The 22,455-nt window shown below is 43.4% G+C and overlaps 1 protein-coding gene across 6 annotated transcripts in view; it reads left to right on the top strand.

The window, feature by feature from the left end:
* SLC4A10 (solute carrier family 4 member 10) overlaps window positions 1-22,455 on the top strand; it is a 156,377-nt gene that overhangs the window by 21,907 nt on the left and 112,015 nt on the right. For 4 of the 6 annotated variants that reach the window (XM_083406510.1, XM_083406506.1, XM_083406509.1 and 1 more), the window contains exon 2: window positions 16,332-16,427. The exons of the other annotated variants lie outside the window; for them this stretch is intronic. In XM_083406510.1, the coding sequence (XP_083262636.1) occupies window positions 16,332-16,427 (96 nt within the window). The remainder of the gene's footprint in view (window positions 1-16,331; window positions 16,428-22,455) is intronic. 6 annotated transcript variants of the gene reach the window in all.

The raw sequence follows: 22,455 nt of genomic DNA, 5'->3' as shown, positions 1-22,455 counted from the left end.
TCAGCTATTGCGGAAGGGGGAGCAGGGGTGCCAGCTCTCCGCTTCAGCCTTCCTGTGGAGCAGAGAGCCTCAGTGGAGGCTGGAGAGGGCTTTGATCATCTGAGGGGTGTGCCTCAACTGGCAGGTATACTCAAACTAGATGCAACTTTTGGATCTGCCCCTATGGAGTATGTGTCTGCCAGTGGCGTAGCGTGGGTTGTCAGCACCCGGGGCAAGGCAAGTAATTTGCGCCCCCTAACCCGTGGATTTGCGCCCCCTAACCCTAACCCCCAGATGTTGCGCCCGGTGCGGCTGGCCCCCCCTGCACCCTCCACGCTACGCCACTGGTGTCTGCAATCTAGACGTTCTCATAAGGCAGGGGTCAGCAACCTCTTTCAGCCGTGGGTCAGTCCACCGTCCCTCAGACCATGTGGGCCGGATATATATATATATATATGAAATGAACGAATTCCTATGCCCCACAAATAACCCAGAGAGGCATTTTAAATGAAAGCACACATTCTACTCATGTAAAAACACACTGATTCCCGGACCGTCCGCGGGCTGGATTTAGAAGGCGATTGGGCCGCATCTGGCCTATGGGCCTTAGGTTGCCTACACCTGCCATACGGGAAGAGCGTCTTGCAAGTGACCACACCTTGCGCTGATGGGAAGGGCAGGGATACTTGTTGGGACATCTTTGCCGTGTCCATCCAGTTCTGAAGTTCTTGCCCTGCTCTCAAACTCCGGAACTGTGATTCCTGAGCCCTGCATCTGCTGCAGTGTTACTTGCCTGAATAAACATCTCTTCCTTATATAAGTAAGAGAGTGGGTCTCCTTGTGTTGGAGCCAGGACACGTGAACCCTTCTCAGTGATTGGCCTTCTGGTGGCAGTGGGGGAACATGTTCTTATGTCAACACACCCACCTTTCTTTTTATGTGTGGGCACATCCAAATTTATAATGGTTGCATACCAATTTAACTGCCATGGCTTCTCCCAAAGAATAATGGGAACTGGTGAAGGTGCCAAGCACTCTGCGTATGAAGTCCCCATCCCCTCTGCTTAAGAAAAAGCAGCATCCAGATTTTCTTGGGGAGAAGGAATTATTGTTTAAATCTGTCATGATGATATGCTCAGAGTGTTGTCACCAAGTGATTAGGAACCCGTATCCATCCATCTTTCCTTCTGCAACTCCTTGTGGCTAGCTACTCATTATTTAAGTGGTCGTTGGCAAGTCTTGGGTTGAGAAGCTGCCTGTTCCCAATTTATATATAGCAGAGAGATGGTGGATTTGAACAAGGTTTACCTCCCCTCTTCCATGGAGCAGAGCAAATATAAGGATCACGATGATGAAGCTTTCCCACATGTCATGCAAAGTGATTTCCGAAAGAGCAACACAGTAAGAACAGAATACATTTATTTCCCCCCACAGCTTGCTTCTTAGATGGCTTTTGGATGCCATTGCATTACTTGAAAATATAGCTGGAGTGACCTTTCTCACATAATGTACCACTCTCTATAATGAAAAATATGTTTCTCACAATGAGTAACAGGATTAACCTGCTGCAGAGCAAAACAGAAAGCTGGAGAGGGGGAGGCACTTTGGAGAGATGCTAGTTCATGTTCATAACATTCTAATCCAAATACACATTTACGATGAAGTAAAAAGTACTCATAGGTTCAGCCCCCCCATTGCCCCAATACAGGAATCATAGCTAGCAAATCCCTGACAGATGGCCATCCAACCTCTGCTTAAAAACCTCCAACAATGGTGAGCCCTACACTTTCCCAGGTGGTCCGTTCTCCTATCAAGCAGCTGTTACCTTCTGAAAGTTCTTCCTAATGTTTAGCTGGAAACTTTCTTCTTGCCATTTGAATCCATTGGTTTGGGTCCTGCTCTCTGGAGCAGCAGAAAACAAGCTTGCTCCATCTTCTCATGTGATAGTCCTCCAGATATTTGAAGATGACTGTCATATCACCTCTCAGTCTTCCTAGACATAGCTAACTTCCTCAACTGTTCCTCATTACCATGGTACTTATTTCCAAGTAAATAAGCTTAGAATGATGTCATGCATTGTTCTCTCTTCTAATTCCATGCCATTCCTTACATTTTTAAATTTTGAAGACTTTCCACATGTCATGCAACTCACAAATTGAATAAATAATGCTAGTAATAATGAAGGGAGGAATTCAGTGTCATGCTAAGGTGTTTATTCCTTTGGGGCAAGCGTTTTAGCTTCCCAGACATAACCACCCCCTCTTTCTCACCCTCCACTCTCTCAGGGGTTCTCCTCACCCCCACTGAGCAAATTGGGTGGGGGCATGGGGAACTCTGCTGCTCAAGCAGAAGTCCTTTTGCAGGTTCAGCATTCAAAATTCACCAGTCGCATTTTGCGCCTGGCCATTGGCCAGTTGTGACCAAGTGAAGATACCTGGACACCAGGATGGAGCCTGATATCTCCACCATCTGGAGGTGCATGCCTGGGGATCCTTGGATCTTGACTGTTTTCACACACTAGCAAAATATCCTGTAGAATTCTGTTACATTTTATCTGTACAATCAGAAAGAATTTCAGGAACCAAAAAGTCATATTGAAAAATCTGGCTTTGGAGCTGCCTGGCTGAAAAATGGCAACCAGGAATTCTGTTTTGGCGACTATAACCCTGGTTTAAGGAGCTGGTTGGCACCTGGCTTATATACCTGAGTTTCTAACACTGGTTGACTCTTACCCAACATAACCAAACATATCTCATTAACACACATTTACCTTTCTTGCCAACATGAATTTGTTATTTACCAAGGGATTCTATACATATGTTTCCATAAAAGTAAAGAAGATTAGAAACCTTCAACCAGCTAAGACATAATCTACTTCAGAAACACTAATTTAAATATATTTTGTGTCAGTCCACGATGCTGCGCTAATTGTACCCCTGACTTCCTCCCCCCTTTCATTGTGATGATGGCAGTGGCTTCTCATGTAGACATTTTAGATCAGATATTGTCTGAAACCTTTCTGAAGAATCACGCTCACACACGGGGAATTGTTGCCTTTGTTTAGCAAGCATCACTTGTTAACTGCCCCTTATGACCTGGAAGAGACTGTTCCAAAGTTTCTTTTTCAGCGCTGTTCCCCAGACGCACTGCTGGCAGTCCCTGACAATTCACCGACAAGCCTCCCACAGCCGTCTGTCAAGCCTTAACCATCTTTTGGGAATTGCTCTGCAAACCTATTCTGATGGAGGCCTTTATTAATAGGCTTGGTGCCTCTGCCAATAAAACGATGGATTCATTAGTTCTGCCTCAAGTACATTTCAATGTGAACAAAAGTGCCATATGGTAGTACTAGACTGTACGATGTTAGGAACACTTTTGGAGCTCAGGTTGTTCCGCTCGACAGTATACTTCCTCTCTCTTCCTGTTTTCATGGTTTTTTTTTCATCCGTATGAGGGAATTTCACATATTGTATATAAAATTGCCGAGTTAATTAACAGGAAGGCTGGAGTCCTAACTCCACTTAGCTGGGAGTAAGCTCCATGGAATTCAATAAGACTTACTTCTGAGTGGATATTGTTAGGGTTGCACTGTAAAGTTTTAGTTCAGTAGTTCCGAAACTCCACCCCGCCATAGATTTCTGAGGTTCCTCCACATGTTGTTTAATATGCAGTTGAAGATGCTGACAATAGGACCCATGGAGGGGAGTGTGGGAAGTTGGGAGATTCAGAGAAATCTCTATATATGGTTATGTATCTGGTACTCTTATAACCTTTCGCTTGTAAAATAAAAATATATATATATTTCAAAAAAAAGAAAGAAGGGGGGTGGATTTTTGAGGTTCCTGGCAGCCCACATCATGATTTTTTTGCCTGTTGCAGCAATTGCAATGCAGCGTGCTAGATGCTGCATGATTTTTAATCTTTTTTAAAAAATGCATCTTTCTTACCTTGTATCTTACTCTATTGCAAATTGAATGTGATAGAACTCCTTCAAACTGAAGTTGTACGTGAGAACACTGGCACACCTGAATGAATCTTGCGGACGGTCCATTGGTGGGCTGCAGAACAGATCTACAACCCCTGGGTTAGTTGACGAATTGGTTGAGCAACTCAAGCACCCCTTTTTTGTGTGGACACCAAGTACAGTGGTACCTCAGGTTAAGTACTTAATTCGTTCTGGAGGTCCTTACTTAACCTGAAGCACCACTTTAGCTAATGGGGCCTCCTGCTGCTGCTGCGCCGCCGGAGCACGATTTCTGCTCTCATCCTGAAGCAAAGTTCTTAACCTGAAGCAATATTTCTGGGTTAGCAGAGTCTGTAACCTGAAGCGTATGTAACCCGAGGTACCACCTCAGGTTACAGACACGTCAGGTTACAGATGCTTCAGGTTACAGACTTTGCTAACCCAGAAATAGTATCTCAGTTTAAGAACTTTGCTTCAGAATGAGAACAGAAATTGCACGGCAGCGGCACAGCGGCAGCGGGAGGCCCCATTAGCTAAAGTGGTACCTCAAGTTAAGAACAGTTTCAGGTTAAGAACGGACCTCCAGAACGAATTAAGTTCTTAACCCGAAGTACCACTGTACAAGACACCTGTGGGCTTTCATCTCCAGGTGTTGCTGGAGTGCAACCCTCATCAGCCCCAGTCAACCCAGCAACTGGCCAGCCTATCAGTTCGAAAGCACGCCAGTGCAAGTAGGTAAATAGGTACCACTGTGGTGGGAAGGTAAATGCCGTTTCCATGTGCTCTGGTTTCCATCACGGTCCTCTGTGCACCAGAAGTGGTTTAGTCATGCTGGCCACATGACCCTGAAAACTGTCTGTGGACAAACGCCAGCTCCCTCGGCCTGAAAACGAGATGAGCGCTGCACCCCATAGTTGCTGTTGACTGGACTTAACTGTCCAGGGGTCCTTTCCCTTTTTACCTTTACCTAGTTAAGTGTTCTTAACACGGTTAAGTGAAGTGTTCGGGACGCGGATGGCGCTGTGGGTAAAACCTCAGCGCCTAGGACTTGCTGATCGCATCGGCGGTTCGAATCCCCACGGCGGGGTGCGCTCCCGTCGTTCGGTCCCAGCGCCTGCCAACCTAGCAGTTTGAAAGCACCCCCGGGTGCAAGTAGATAAATAGGGACCGCTTACCAGCGGGAAGGTAAATGGCGTTCCGTGTGCTGTGCTGGCTCGCCAGATGCAGCTTTGTCACACTGGCCACGTGACCCGGAAGTGTCTGCGGACAGCGCTGGCTCCCAGCCTCTTTGAGTGAGATGAGCGCACAACCCTAGAGTCTGTCAAGACTGGCCCGTACGGGCAGGGGGGGTACCTTTACCTAGTTAAGCGTTCTAAGGATTGTAGCCTCCCTGTGCTTTATAGGTCTCCACATCCCACTTTGAAAAATGCTAATTGGGTTTGATTTTGATCACATTAACTTCACAATTAAAAAAAAAAAAATCTATTTTTTCTCCAAGGAGCTTAAGGTGGCCTACATGTTTTAACTCTCTCCTCATTTTAATCCCCCACCCCCCACAGCAACTTTGTGGGGTAGGCTAGGTTGAGAGGCCATGACTGGTTCCAGGTCCCCCGGTGAACTTAGTGGTTTTGTGGGGATTTGAGCCCTGGCCTCCCAGCTCCTAGTCCAACACTCCAACCACTGCACCACACTGTCTCTCAAGTGTATCAAGCCTTTGATTCCAGCTGAGCAACTGGCTTTATTTCTGCAGTTCAGATTCCAGTGTAGTTTTTCCTCAGGAACATTATTTATACAATATTTGAATTTTGAAGCTGTTCGCTGTGAATTGTTTGTCATGCTTTTAAAGATAATGAATTGCCTTTTGTCCCTGTTCCATTTTTTAAAATCCGTTGTTTTGTGTGTTCATTTCCGAGATAATCCACACACTGTTCATCTTCCTATTGAGCTCAGTAGGACTTCCAAGTAGGAAATTGTGCTGTTAAGAGATTTTTGCGCTGCATTGGGCACCCATTTGTTTTTGTTTTTTTTGCTGTCCCCAACCTTTTCGACTTCTTTGCAGCCACTTTGTCTGCCCTGCATACATCTGACGCACGCTGCTGGGACAAAACCTCTCTCTGCCTCTTTAATCGAGCTCTCATTTTGACTGGCATTTGCCACCTGCCATGCAGTCTTCCAAGATGATTCACACAGCTTCCCCAGTAGCACAAGACTGCATGCTTACAACATCAACAGTGTTTTCTTGCATACACGTACTCAGAAGCAAGTCCCACTGTGTTCAATGGGGCTTACTCCCTCCCTAGAAAGTGTATTTAGGATTGTAGCCAGAATGAGTTGCATGCATGTCTGTGCTTTCTGCGCGCGCACACACAAACACAAACATCTATCTATCTAGGTCTACCAAAGCCATTTTGGCACTTGAGGCAAAGCACAAAATGGCACCCCCCCCCCGCCAGTGAAGAAGCGGGGAGCAAAGATTGTCAGCAGGAACAAAAGGGGAATAAAAATCTAAAATGGGATCCACTGCCACTGTGGATTGTTCCGCCTGAGGCAGTCGTCTCACCTTGCCTCATGTGTGGGCCGGCCCTGCTATCTATTGTAAATCACTTAGAGACTGCTCTGAAATTAAGTGGTATATAAATATAGAAATTAAATATGAATGAAGTGGCGGTTTGCAGTTTTTTATCTGGCATCTTTGGACTCGGAGACAAGGCCTTTTACTTTCTAACTGCTCTTCTGCCCTTTCTAAGATGCATTATTGTTGTTGCATTATCACATGAACCCAAGTTCAAGATCCACTCAGCAAAGAATTCTCAGATCTTCCCAGCTTAGAGAATCTTCACAACAGGCAGGCAAGAGTGGCTTTAGAAATCTGCATTTGGAGCCTGTGCAACACTGAAATTTATGCAGAGGCTGCAGCTAAAGGCAGATTTCTCCCCTGCCTCCAAGCTTCAACAGTGCAGTGCAAGGCCATGTTTGCCTTCCTTTGCTGAAGCAGCTCAAACTCCTAAAGTGGCACAAGGGAGAAAAATGTCCCCAGCTCAGGCTCACAGAAGTTCAGCTGAAGAGCAAGGAAACTGCCTTTCTGAGGAGAAATAGCAGGTGAAGGCAGCAGCTTAGCAACGCCAAGAAGCTGACTTCGCTGCCTCAGATCTGGAGGAGGGCTTGACAAAGGGAGAGAGAGAGAGTGCAGAGCTTTGCAACACTGAACTGCAAGGTTCAGTGGTGTGGAGAAAAGCTATCGGAGAAGATTGGCACCAGTGGATTGGAAGACCGGAGGCAGGATGAATGCCAACTTGTTGGGAACTGCAGCAGTAGCTGTTGTGCTCAGGTTTCGCTTGTAGGTTTCCCCGGTTGGTCACTGTGAGAACAGGATGGTGGGCTAGATAGATAAGCCACTGCTCTGATCCAGCAGCGCTTTTAAGACTGTGTGAAGTGAAGGTTCTACACATGGGTGACAGAGGCTGTGCAAACGTGGTGCCTTGCTCTGGTGTCCCAACTTTGGGAAGATAGAGGGATCTTTCAGGGACTGAGAGTGGGACTTTGTTGTTGTTGTTTAGTCGTTTAGTCGTGTCCGACTCTTCGTGACCCCATGGACCAGAGCACGCCAGGCACTGCTGTCTTCCATTGCCTCCCGCAGTTTGGTTAAACTCATGCTGGTAGCTTCAAGAACACTGTCCAACCATCTCGTCCTCTGTCGTCCCCTTCTCCTTGTGCCCTCCATCTTTCCCAACACCAGGGTCTTTTCCAGGGAGTCTTCTCTTCTCATGAGGTGGCCAAAGTATTGGAGCCTCAGCTCCAGGATCTGTCCTTCCAGTGAGCACTCAGGGCTGATTTCCTTCAGAATGGATAGGTTTGATCTTCTTGCAGTCCGTGGGACTCTCAAGAGTCTCCTCCAGCACCATAATTCAAAAGTATCAAGTTAAACCCATGGTTTTCCCAGTAGTGATGTATGGAAGTGAGAGTTGGACCATAAAGAAGGCTGATCGCCGAATTGATGCTTTTGAATTATGGTGCTGGAGGAGAGTGGGACTTGCGGTAGTGAAAAATCATAGAGTACATGTACTCAGGCCTCTGAACTCTTCAGGTCCAGAAGAGTATAGAGAGGTGCAAGGTGATGCCTCAGGATTGGTCAGACACTGCTAAATAGATACTAGGAGCCCAACCTTCAATATTTGCCTGGTCAGAGACTATAAAATATGAAGTTCTGGAAAGATAAAACTGTCTCTCTCTCTCTCTCTCTCTCTCTCTCTCTCTCTGTGTGTGTGTGTGTGTGTGTGCCTGCACATACTACTGGTTAGCTTTCTGGTATAAATGTATTCAATATTGGATATTCAATTATGGTTTATCAGAATTCAAAAAAGAAGTCATTGGAAGTAATCTTTTTATTCTTTATTTTTAAAACACATTAAAATAGTATTTGAAATTAATTTGAATAGATTTTATGTATAGGCTGTTGTTTTAAACTCTTTTTTATATTTATAATTTTGTACCCATATGTTGTTTAGACAGGAAGCAGACTTACAGAGATTGTTATACGAACAGCAGGTATCATATATAAATATGTAAAAGTTACATATATGAAAACTGTTAAATTGAACAGTTTTTATACATGTAACTGTTCTATATATGTTGTTATGTTGCAAATTTCTTTGAGATGCCTAATGGGAAGAGATTCATAAATGAAATAACAACAGCAACAATTTATAATAATAATATAATATAATATAATATAATATAATATAATATAATATAATATAATAAAATAAAATAACATCTCTCTGTGGTAGCTTATCTTAAAGTTTTAAGTGTCTATACGCTTATCACATTTATAAATTTTAAATTTATTGGTGTACATTGTTATAAATGTTTGCCTTCCTTCTGGGATTGTACCCCCAAGTGTGTTTTATAAGCTGGTCTCCGACCATAATCAATTATAATATAATATAATATAATATAATATAATATAATATAATATAATATAATATGGTCATAGTCTAGGGGAAGAGCCATAACTCAGCAGTAGAGCATTTGCTTGTGTGCAGAAGGCCACAGTTACAATTCTTAGTGTCTCAGTTCTAGAAATTTTCTCAGTTGCTGTGACGTGTGTGTGTTTTTGTCTGCATGAAATCCTCCTGAGAGAAATACCTTCAGCTCAATAGCCGTATAGTTGGCTGCCTAATGGGTCACAGAAGATGCTGCAAGGTCTCTCGAGAGACCCATGTTTTCAAATAAGTGCAGTCGCAGCAATGCTTCTGCCTAGTGGGAGACACTTCTTATCTGTGTCCATTTCACGTGATCATAATACACACCCACCTACCCACCCATCCACTGTACCCTATACATTGGCACTGCAATGGATGGCCAGCCCAGGTTGTTCTTTTGAGAACTGCAAAGTTGCCTTCTGGCTCACTAAAAGATTTGTCAATAACTCTGGCTGAAAATTCTGGGGGCTGTTTATTTCACTACTAGCTAACAAGCTAGTAGTGAAAGTCCTTCACTGAGGTGATAGCCTGGGTGATGGGCCATTAAGGGAAACAAAGGAAAGGGGCTCTGTGCGAGATGGCAAATGGGTGGTGGCCCTCCCCCAGCTCATGGTTAGTTAAGCCAGAGTTTAGAGTTGAGTTGCTGTGGTGTGGGCCAAAAGAAAAGCTGGAGAGAGAGAGTCTGAGCAGTGATTTATTTCTGTTTGAATCCAAGGCTGTGGCTATGGGGGGGGGGGATGAAACAATACTTTATTGGGGTGTTAATGCTGTGAACCCCCCCCCCCATCACAGGCTCAGATTGTATATATGGGTAAATAAACTATATATTATAAAGACACTGCAGTCTCCACTGTGCCTCATTCCAAAAGGAAGTACAAATCCTAGGTAAGTGTCTCGAACCCCTGGAATTTCTCAGCGCTGGGGTACTGTGCAAAAATATATAACCCCATGAGCTTCAAAACCCTGATTGGGCCTGGGCTCACTGATGCTTGCAGATGTGTACATAAGGATGCTGATGGGACACTGAAATATACTCAGAGTCGCAAAGTGATTTCATGCTCTTTATTCAGCTCATAGTGGTGAGGAGGAATGAATGAAAGTCCCCTCAAAGTATCTGCCTTATATACATTATTTACACAATGGGCTGCACATGATTGGCTAATTCCGGAATTCTACTGTAAGCCAATCAGGTTGTGGATTCACTTCTATCTGGAGCATGATTGGGTGGTTCCTGCCAACCAATCATACTGCTGCATTGTTCTAGGACCAATCAGACTGCTGCATTCTGAATCCTATTGTTCTAGGACCAATCAGACTGCTGCCTTTTGGATCCTATTGTTCTAGGACCAATCAGACTGCTGCAGTTTGGATCCTATTCAACTCAGTACATAACAGACACCCTCCTTTTATGTGTTTGCTGTGGAAATATCAGTATAATTTTGTAGAGTAAAGTGTAGAGTTTGTTGTATTACCACGATATGGAAAGAAGCACAAGACCAACCCAACAAGATGATGGTGCATTGTCAGGGATTTGTGTACTCATTGGTGAAATAATGGATTGCATTGAGGCTAAGAGAAGAGAAGATGAATTCTACAACCTGTGTACATTATGCAAGCTGAGCTCAGTTTGCACAATTTTATTTTGCAGTCTTTCTTCTGGCAGATGTATATATATATAATTTTGGCTATATATATATATATATATATGCAGGTTTTGGTGTCCTCGGGTGTCTTCCCGTGTAAAAGTTGGGGTGTCTAGGCGACGTTTCGACGAGGTCTCACTCGTCATCTTCAGGCTGGTGCTTTCGGCTTCTTGTTACTGGAACAGAGCAGGATCTCAGTGTTTGAGTTCCTATAAATACTGTTGAGGAGGTGTGGTGTATAGCCTCCAATGTTCTGGGCAGAGAGGAGGTTCCCAGGCTAGTGTGCCTTTTCTTCTTTTGTTCCTTAATTACTTGAGGGATATCTTGAGTGATTTCTTGAGTGATTTCCTGAATCCTACTTAGGTGGGTCATTAGGTGTGGATTAGTTGCTAAAGCCTTCGTGTCTTGAACTCTTGAACTTTGTGAAGAGTTTTTCTGAGAAGATGGCTGTACTGCACTTGGTTGTGCTCTGGCTTGGCTTCGTGTATAGGGGCGAGCTGTGGTTTTGTGGCCTGTGCCAGCCAGATCTGTGTAGGGATTGCAGGGGAGTGCAGCATCCGGAGGTGCCACCCTGGTTTGGCTACTGGATGGTGTCTGTAGTTTATCTGTGGAGAGGGTCTGGGTTTGGGTCTGGTGTGGTTGATTGGTGATGGCGTTCTGTGTGCCTCTGGATCTGGTGTCAGATTTTGTGGGGAGGGCTAATTTCCAGATGTCTGGCAAGCGGGATGTGTCGTCACGCTTGTTCATGTTGTGAGGGTGTTTCTCTATCTCGATGGCTTCCATGATTATTCTCTTGTGGTGATGTTCCATGTTAAAGAGCAATTTGGAATCTGCAAAATTAATTTCGTGTCCTGTTTCTTTCATGTGTTGGAAAAGAGAGGAAGTTTTTTCTTCTTTTTTGACGGCATTCTTGTGTTCTGCGATACGTGCATTTATTCGTCTGTTTGTTTGTCCAATGTACGTGGCTGGGCAGACTTTGCAGGGTATTTCATAGACCCCTTGGTTTTCCAACTGAATTTTATCCTTGGGGTTTCTGAGGATATTGGCTATTTTTTGGTTGGTGCAAAAGGCTGTTTTGATATTGTGTTTATGGAGGATTTTGCTAATTTTATCTGTAGTGCCCTTGATATAAGGAAGGAGGGCTATGCCATTGTTTTCTTCTGTGTCTTGGTTTTTGGGGGGTGTTTCTTTTTGGATTAGCTTCGTAACCCTGTTTTGCTGGTATCCATTGGCAATTAACACATTTGAGAGATTCTGTAACTCAGTTGTCAAGTGGTCTTCGTCAGCCAGGCGTTTGGTTCTGGAGATGAGAGTCTTGGCTACGGAGTTTACTTTTACACGGGAAGACACCCGAGGACACCAAAACCTGCATTCCTGTACCCGTGAAAATCTACGAAAGCAAATATCTCACCTCTACGGGGAGGAAACCTTCCAGCTGACAAGAACCTACGAGAAACTAGAAATCCGAAGAGCCACCATCTTATGTGATCTCTTGTTCCTACGCAACTGCCGAGACAACAACTTAATTCCCACATGCTTCCAACTTAAATTCCACTCTAAAACCCCAGCTACCGAAAGGATCCTGAAACGAACTGAACTATCTCTAATCAGAAACGAACTACACAAGAAAAGATACCTACTAAACCAAACCAACAAAGATCTACTCACTCTTCACCTCAAACTCTGTAACAAAATCCACCCTGCACTCTGGGACAAATGCAAACAACTAGCCGTCTGGAGAGCTGAAACGGAGACCTCACACAAGACAGACACACACACCAACAAACTCCACAAACTAGAGAAACGCCAGAAGCCCAGCCACCCTCCACAACAACCCATGAAACAAACAGTACATAACATATCAGACAGGATCCTCACCTCAACTGAAACCAAAGTACTCTCCAAAGGTTTCAACTTTGCAGTCGCCCCGAGACGCATCCCCACGGAAAACATCATATGCGGAGTCGAAGCTAGCCTAACCAAAATCAATCCAGATGAAGCCAATAAAATCAGACTTGAAGTCACCAACATCCTCTGCTCCAGCAAACCACCCAGAAGCAATTTACACAAAGAAGAACAGAAAGCACTCACCAACCTGAGGAAAGACAACAACATAATCATTCTCCCAGCAGACAAAGGTAATGCCACTGTTGTGATGAACACATCGGACTACCAAGCAAAACTATCAAATCTACTCCAAGACCCTACCTACCAACCTATAAAAACAGATCCCACCACCTATCTGGAAAAAACCACCAAATCCAAAATAAAAGCCTCTCCTATCAGTGAAGAAATCCAGCTAAGAATCATCCCCAGAGAAAAATCATCCAGATGCCCCAAACTCTACGGCCTCCCCAAGATACACAAAGAAGGAACACCACTCAGACCAATAGTCAGCTCCATAGGCTCACCTCTACAAAATCTCGCTAAATTTCTCGCCAAGCAACTTCAGCCCTATGCAGAATCCATCTCTTCACACGTTCCAAACTCCTTCCAGTTCATAGAAACAATAAAGAAGCAAAACCTACAACCCAATGACCTACTTGTGAGCTTCGATGTTGTATCTCTCTTCACACAAGTGCCCATTAATGAAGCCTTGACAGCCATTCAAAACAAATACAATCCCCCCGAATACATCTTGGACCTGACCAACCACTGCCTAACCAACACGTACTTCATCCACAATGGACAAAGATACAAACAGATAGAAGGAGCACCTATGGGATCACCCCTCTCACCGGTCATCGCTAACCTGTACATGGAACACTTTGAAACCAATGCTTTAGACAAGTCAGAACACAAACCCAAACTTTGGCTCAGATATGTTGACGACACCTTTGTAATTTGGCCACACGGTAAGGAAAAACTGGATAGCTTCCTCACACATCTCAACAGCCTACACCCCAAAATACAATTCACTATGGAAATAGAAGCCAACAACCAACTTCCCTTCCTTGACGTCCTAATCTACAAAAAACCTGATGGCTCCCTAGGACACACTATCTACCGGAAAAAAACACACACCAACCGCTACTTACATGCACAATCACACCACCACCCTGCACAAATAAACTCCGTAGCCAAGACTCTCATCTCCAGAACCAAACGCCTGGCTGACGAAGACCACTTGACAACTGAGTTACAGAATCTCTCAAATGTGTTAATTGCCAATGGATACCAGCAAAACAGGGTTACGAAGCTAATCCAAAAAGAAACACCCCCCAAAAACCAAGACACAGAAGAAAACAATGGCATAGCCCTCCTTCCTTATATCAAGGGCACTACAGATAAAATTAGCAAAATCCTCCATAAACACAATATCAAAACAGCCTTTTGCACCAACCAAAAAATAGCCAATATCCTCAGAAACCCCAAGGATAAAATTCAGTTGGAAAACCAAGGGGTCTATGAAATACCCTGCAAAGTCTGCCCAGCCACGTACATTGGACAAACAAACAGACGAATAAATGCACGTATCGCAGAACACAAGAATGCCGTCAAAAAAGAAGAAAAAACTTCCTCTCTTTTCCAACACATGAAAGAAACAGGACACGAAATTAATTTTGCAGATTCCAAATTGCTCTTTAACATGGAACATCACCACAAGAGAATAATCATGGAAGCCATCGAGATAGAGAAACACCCTCACAACATGAACAAGCGTGACGACACATCCCGCTTGCCAGACATCTGGAAATTAGCCCTCCCCACAAAATCTGACACCAGATCCAGAGGCACACAGAACGCCATCACCAATCAACCACACCAGACCCAAACCCAGACCCTCTCCACAGATAAACTACAGACACCATCCAGTAGCCAAACCAGGGTGGCACCTCCGGATGCTGCACTCCCCTGCAATCCCTACACAGATCTGGCTGGCACAGGCCACAAAACCACAGCTCGCCCCTATACACGAAGCCAAGCCAGAGCACAACCAAGTGCAGTACAGCCATCTTCTCAGAAAAACTCTTCACAAAGTTCAAGAGTTCAAGACACGAAGGCTTTAGCAACTAATCCACACCTAATGACCCACCTAAGTAGGATTCAGGAAATCACTCAAGAAATCACTCAAGATATCCCTCAAGTAATTAAGGAACAAAAGAAGAAAAGGCACACTAGCCTGGGAACCTCCTCTCTGCCCAGAACATTGGAGGCTATACACCACACCTCCTCAACAGTATTTATAGGAACTCAAACACTGAGATCCTGCTCTGTTCCAGTAACAAGAAGCCGAAAGCACCAGCCTGAAGATGACGAGTGAGACCTCGTCGAAACGTCGCCTAGACACCCCAACTTTTACACGGGAAGACACCCGAGGACACCAAAACCTGCATATATATATATATATATATATAATTTTGGCATATTTATATATATATTATATATAATATATATATATCTATAAATATATATATATTATTTACTTACTGGTTCTGCCCTGGTCATAGACATTGAAGCCTCATAGTCCATAGGCATTGACCATGTATTTTCAAGCATACATTTGCTGCCATAAGGACTAGAAACTTCGACTATTTTTCATATTAAAGCTGAGATTTTCATTCAGTGTTCAGTACCACATAATGGCTGCATTCATACATAACATTAACTCAGGTAGGGAACCTGTGGCCCTTCATATGTCATTGGACTCCAGCTCCCATCAACCGCAGCTAGCATAACCAGAGGTCATGGAGAATGAGAGCTGTAGTCCAGCAATACTTGAAGGGCTGCAGGGCTACATTAAACCATGTTTTAGTGTTACAAACTGCAGAGAGCTGCAGGTTCTCATGCTTCTTCTTTCCCCTTTGGTACACCTTCAAGGAGGCGTTTGGAGTGTTTTTCTTTTGTTTTAGATTGATCATGCGTTGTTGTGACTTTCATGTCTGGGCAGACTTTGGCTAATCCTTGTAGTGATTTGTTCAAACAGTAGTTCAAACCACAATTTGTGATGCTATCTTGTTTCAACAATTCATAACCATAGTTTAAGGTTTAGGCATAACAGTAAATTGTGGTTAATCTAACATGGAAGCAGAAGCTTACAATCTTTTCTTCGTAGCCATAGCTGGAAGAAGAGAGGGGAAGGGGGACACATAACCTGACCTTTAAAGCCCTAAACGGCCTCGGCACAGTATACCTGAAGGAGTCGCTCAGCCCGGACACTGAGGTCCAGCTCCAAGGGCCTTCTGGTGGCTCCCTCACTGCGAGAAGTGAGGTTACAGGGAACCAGGCAGAGGGCCTTCTCGGTAGTGGCACCCGCCCTGTGGAACGCCCTCCCATCAGATGTCAAGGAAATAAACAGCTATCTGACTTTTAGAAGATATCTGAAGGCAGCCCTGTTTAGGGAAGTTTTTAATGTTTTAGCATATTTTTAATATTTTGTTGGAAGCTGCCCAGAGTGGCTGGGATGGGTGGAGTATAATTATTATTATTATTATTATTATTATTATTATTATTATCATTATCATCATCATCTTTGTAACACTAGATTACGACTTAGTGTTATGTATGAATACAGGTTTTGTGTCTTGTTAATGATAACTATGATATTGGAGCTGATAACTATGAATTGGAGTCATTTTGTCAATTGTTTTGTCAAAGCCAGAATAATCACTAAAGCAAAATCCACCATTTGTTTACCTCTAGTCTTGTTCTTTGTTGAATTCATACAATGCACCATCATCTGTGGACTTGACAATGCTTCCCTCTGATTTATTTTGAGCAAATAAGGCAAAAATGTTAAAATGACACCCCTCCTCCCATGCAGTTTTTAATCGAGCACAGAGATGAAGATTGGAGGCAGGAAAATGGTGCCCCCTCTGGAATCTACTGCCAAAATTCCACGTCTTCATGTCACTTCATGGTAAGACCAACCAGACCAACCTTGGGAATAATCATGTGTGGTGACTGAACTGTTGTTCCTCTTTCTGCTCATGAAAAAAAAAGTTACAATTCAGACAGATGCCAGCCTTTATGAGGGGCTGCAGCAGCAGAGTATAAACACTCTTGGCCACAAGGGTGTACCGTATTTTTCGCTCTATAAGACGCACCAGACCATAAGATGCACCTAGTTTTTGGAGGAGGGAAACAAGAAAAAAAATATTCTGAATCTCAGAAGCCAGAACAACAAGAGGGATCACTGCACAGCGATCCCTCTTGCTGTTCTGGCTTCTGGGATAGCTGCGCAGCCTGCATTCGCTCCATAGGGCGCACACACATTCCCCCTTACTTTTTAGGAGGAAAAAAGTGAGTCTTATAGAGCAAAAAATACAGTATTTTTAGCTGAAGGGAAAAGCTGGAAATGGCACTGCAATATTTATACACAAGTAACTCCTGATTATGCTATATATCAAGATGTAGAGGTTGATGTGCCTACTGGCTGATAATACCCCTAGCCCCAATAATATTTTAAAGCATTTTCTATGGTGCTTCATCCGTATTCCTGGCACACGCTATTTTATATAGGATTGTGGGAGTGCAGTAGTCTTGATGTGTTTGTATTCCCAGCTAAGAGTGAAATGACTAACATGGGCACCATCCTCTCATTCTGGCTATTACATGGTCAGTTCTGAGAGGCATCATTGAACACTTCTGATAGATTCTGAATGATCTCACTAGACCATTTTAGGCTATGAATTTATGTGGAGTGCCTGCTGAAAAGCTTAGGTAAGTTTTGTCAATGAGATGAAGATATGTTGTCTTGGTGTGTTGGTTTTTAGATTTATATAACCTATACTTCAGGTGGTTTTGGTACATATCCAGTGCATTGCCAGCTTAATTTAAGGTGCTGGTGATGACTTTTAAAACAATGAATCTTTTGGGACTGGATTACTTAAAAGAACTGGGTGACACCTGTATCAACTTACCTGTGCCTTAAGATTCACTCCAGAGGGCCTACTTAGGTGCACACCTGTAAAGACAAGTAGACTGTCAGATACAAGGAACAAATTTCACAGTGGATTTCAGCGACATGAGATTGGGCCTTGAAGACCCATCTTGTTGTCATGGTGTTTGGCTAGTTGTAAATTAAGCTGTAGAAATTGTTGTCTTTTTTTTTGGTATGCTTATGTTATGCTGGACAATGTGTAGCTCCTTTGCTAGCTTTTAGCAGTGGATGTTTTAAATGGTATTAAATTACAGTCGTACCTTGGTTCTTGAACAGAATGCATTCCGGGAGTCCGTTCGAAAACTAAGACACGGCTTCTGATTGGCTGCATCAGCGTCCTGCAGCCAATCGGAAGTCGCGGAAGCCGCCCTGAATGTTTGGCTTCCAAAAATTGTTTGCAAACCGGAAAACTCACTTCTGGTTTTTGATTGCTCGGGAGCCAAAACGTACGAGATCCAAGGTGTTAGGCAACCAAGGTACGACTGTACATTGCACTGGTTACATTTTTTAATGTTTATTTTGTAAGAGTGGTATCCAGTGCTAGACCTACTCAGAGCAGCCCCACTGAAGTTACTAGACATGACTAACTTAGATTGATTCATTCATTTAAATGGGACTACTCTGAGTTGGGCACAACCCTGTGCCACTTTGTGAAGAATGTCTCTTAGTAAGCAGGCTGTACACCTCTTAAATAAATAAATACAAACTTGCAATTTTAAGAACACAATGGATAGTCCTGGTCTGTGGTGTCTTTTTAGATGCTGAAACATTGTTGTGTCGTTTATTTATTTATTTTGAAAAATCAAACTTAGAGCAGCAAAGCCTTTGCTCACATTAGTGTTCCATGCACTAAACACACTAACAATGTGTTTGCATGTAGAGTTAGCAGGCATGCTGCTGTTGTGATAATTCTACGTGTGAGTGGTCTCACATGATTTTTGCAATTTGTAGTGAAATAAGTCTTTGCAGCCTTCCTCGCTATTTTGTGCCATGGATGTCTCATCTGATGACTCGCTTGTAAAAAAACCAAAACAATTCACCTTTGCCCACTTTGGTCCTTTTTTTGTATCTGTGTGACTCAGGTTTAGTGAGTCACCTACAGTTTCCCCATTAGCCATTGTGTTGAACCTCAGGAAGTCATCTGAACACTGAAGGGATGCTTTTACTGGGAGATAAAACTCTGCTCCTACTCAACTATTGGCTGTGGACATGGCTTTAAAGCCAGGTGAGTCACTTCCTTGAGTAGACACTGATCTATATTATTAGCCTGCATTGACATGACACCTTCTTGCCAGCGCAGGAGTAATTGGCAGATAAGTTCCCCTTGTGTTGAAAAGAAAAGAGAGAACCCACCCCCATTGCCTGCTCAGAAAACTCTTTTTATGCGTAACTGTATTTTTGCATCATGTTTCATAGTTATCATGGGGGATAACTGTGAGATTTTGACCAGCTTCGGCCCATCTGAAGCTGATACAGGCTCGTCTTATCTTGAGCCCAAGCAGAGCAGTCCACACAGCAGAAGGATAAGCAGTATGTGCTACATTCTTTAACTTTATTTACACTCTATGCATCCTGCCTCTGTGAGAGCAGAGAAGCAACGGTCTCTCTAACAAAGAAACGGAGAGAAACACTGAAAAACAGGAAACCAGTGTACGTCACATCCAGTCTCCTATTCCCGTGGGAACCCAACAGTAACTTTGACTGTGGAATATAAACAATTGTCTTGTGACATGCATTTTGCTGTACAGTGAGGGAAACAGAAACCAACATCCTCCCCCTTTCTGTGAACATCACTGGGCAGCATGTTTGTACAGTATCAGTACAAACCCAACTTCTGCACATAGGTACAGTGTTGATCCCTTGATACAACCTTGGACAATACATCAGCAGGAATTTCATTACCTGGCATATAGGACACTGTTACGAGTCCCTTCTGAACACATTCCCTAGCATGTTGCAGTTTCAATTGCAAATGCTTCGTGCTTTGCTTACAACCTTCAGAATTCAGCAAAGCCAAACATGCTTTGTTGTCCTGGTAAACCTGGATTGGACATTTGACAGGAATTTTCATGTCTTTGCACAATTGTAACAACCATTCACAATCCTTAAGTGAATAAGACAGTGCATTCAGCTCAGCTTCACAAGTACTTAAGCTAACTGTTGTTTGCTTCTTGCATGACCAATCAAATAGACCCTGATTGTACATGTAGCAAACTCCAGACGTACTTTTCCTGTCTGTAGTGTCACTTCCAAAACTTGCATCTGCAAATATCTCAAGACCACCAGACTTCTGATTATTAAATCTCAGTCTGTAATGCATAGTGCCTTTCAAATAGCGAGCTATGCGTTTCAGAGCTTTCCAATCCTTAACAGTAGGATTGTTGACTTGTCTGCTTAGCAAATTACAGCTAACAGCAATGTCAGGTCTTGAACATCTGGCAATGAAGTTCAGTTTACCTAGCACACTTCTGTACAGTGTAGTGTCAGAAAATGCTTCTTCAGTGTCATCTACCTGATAACCTGTTGTCATCAGTGTGTCTACAGGGTTAGCATCCATCAGGTTTAGTTTGCTTAACACATCAGCAATTTTCCGTGACTGGTGTACTAGAATGTTACCATCTTGATCTCTCTCTATTTCCAGAGATAGGTAGTTGTTTACCTCACCAAGATCTTTCATGTCAAAATGCTCTTTCAGTTGAGCTAGGGCGTTATTGTACATTGTGATATCTTTCCAAAAGAACAAAATATCATCAACATAAAACAAGCAATACAGCTTCTTTTGCCCTTCCTCTTTGACAAACACACATGGATCAGCTTTCCCTTGCTGAAAATCTAGAGAAAACAATACTTCAGTGAGTTTAGTGTGCCAGCACCGTGCATTTTGTTTGAGACCATAAAGGGATTTCTTCAGAGCACAAACAAATCCCTGTTTTACCTGTACGCCATCAGGTGGAAGCATATAAAGAGATTCACCTAGAGATCCGTACAGAAAAGCTGTATTCACGTCATGGTGACTAACGTGTAGATTCTCCTCTGCAGCAAGCTTGAGCATAAGCCTAATGCTCTCATATCTCATGGTGGGTGAGTAGGTCTCATGATAGTCTTCTCCTGGTACCTGTGAAAAACCTCTGGCTACCAATCTGGCTTTGTGTCTGACTATCTTGCCATTTTGATCAGTCTTCGCTTTGAAGACCCATTTGCTTCCAAGCAGTTTCATTCCTGGAACTACTGGCACTAGCTCCCATGTTTTGTTCCTCTCTAAGGACTCAAGCTCAGCCTTCATGGCATTTAACCATGGCTCAGCATCCTTTGAATCCAAATCCTGGATTTCTTGGAAACTTGAAGGTATTTGAACTTGGAGCTTTTAACAGCTGCTACTGCTGTCTTAGCAAACTCATCAGCAAATCTCTTTGGAGGTCTGCCTTTTGTGGCTCTCTGATTCATGGTTTACTTTGCAGCTCTTCTTCATAAATGGATGGCTGTGTGGTTGTGAAGACCCTTATTCCCCTCACAGAGCTATGATTCCAGAGTTCCTTGGGAGGAGGGCTTGACTGTTAAACCACTCTGAACATACTAGCTAAGTGAGAGATACAGGGGTCTCCTAACAATTCTCACTCCCCCCTTACCAAACTCCATTTCCAGGATACCTTAAAGGAAGCCATGACAGTTAAAGTACCATGATAGTGCTTTAAATGTACAGTGAGGATGTGGCCTTAGATGGTAACTCGACAGAATATTCTTTCTGATAAAAGTTAAGAAGATTTTGCATGGTTATATCCCATGCAAAATCATCTTAAGGGGACAAAGCATTCACTTTATATTTTTGCAGTGGCTTAGCAACTGTAATGATTGCATGCCCTGATTTACTGGCAGCCCCCAAGATATTTGGGGCACAGATTCTAAAACTGTGGCAGTTTCCAAGTAACAAATATGCTGCTTGTTTCCTTAAGTTGACATCATGTTTACTTTGATACAGCAGACCATGCTATGTTTTGAGCATTTATTTTATCTAGTACATTTTTGTCTCTCCCTCCTTCCAAGGAGATCTGGGCAATATGCATGGTTCTTTATACTTGCAAGAACCCTGTGAGATAGCTTCAGCGGAAAGAGGAACAGAGACAGACAGAAAGAAACAAATTGACCTGATGTCAGCCAGTGAGCTTGTGGCTGAATGGAGATGTGGACCTAGGCTTTCCCAGTCTAACACTCCATACACAGCCTTTCTCAATCTTGGGTCCCCAGATGTTCTTGAACATCCCTGACCCTGCTAGCTAGGAATGATAGGAGTTGGAGTCTAACAACACCTGGGCACCCAAGCATAGCTGTCAACTTTTCCCTTTTCTTGCGAGGAATCTTATTCGGAATAAGGGAATTTCCCTTAAAAAAAGGGGAAACGTTGACAGCTATGCACCCAAGGTTGAGAAAGGCTGCTAACCTCTATGGTTAGCCTTTCCTATCCTTGGGTTACTGGGCAGGGGCAGTGGTTGTTATGGGGAAAGAACAATGTTGCTTCAACAACAACCAGACAGATACTGAACCCTATATAGTTGCAGCAGCTATATTCCAATTCACCCACACTGAGGTTAGAGGGGCCCAGCTTGGTCCAGTAGTCTTCTACTCTAGCGGAAAGATTCTGGCCCACTGGGATCTCTTGTGATGTAGTCTTCCAAATCCAAGGCAGCAACGCTACATCCACAGGCCAGAGCTTGTCTGGTGGAAGCATTCCTGGTGCTGTTCCCTTTCCTGTGTGCCATTCCCCTTTTGATCCTGTCATTGATCTTGTTGAAGAAAACAGGCTTTGACAGTTTTCATTCATGGGCTATATACTGATATCACTGAATGCTGAATTATGCCATCGTGTAATTATGAAAATGTTAAATAACTCCCTTGCAAACACCAACATCATAAACATATTTTTTTTATATAAAAAAAAGCTCGCAAACTGGCACACAGTGGTGTTTTATTTACTAATTGCACATTTTGGATGTGGGATTCATTAAAACTG

Source organism: Podarcis tiliguerta, assembly GCF_965153285.1.
Source record: "Podarcis tiliguerta genome assembly, chromosome: 1".
Lineage (NCBI taxonomy): Eukaryota > Metazoa > Chordata > Lepidosauria > Squamata > Lacertidae > Podarcis > Podarcis tiliguerta.
The sequence above is the reverse complement of the archived record's forward strand: the minus strand, read 5'-3'. Positions and strand labels throughout refer to the sequence as shown.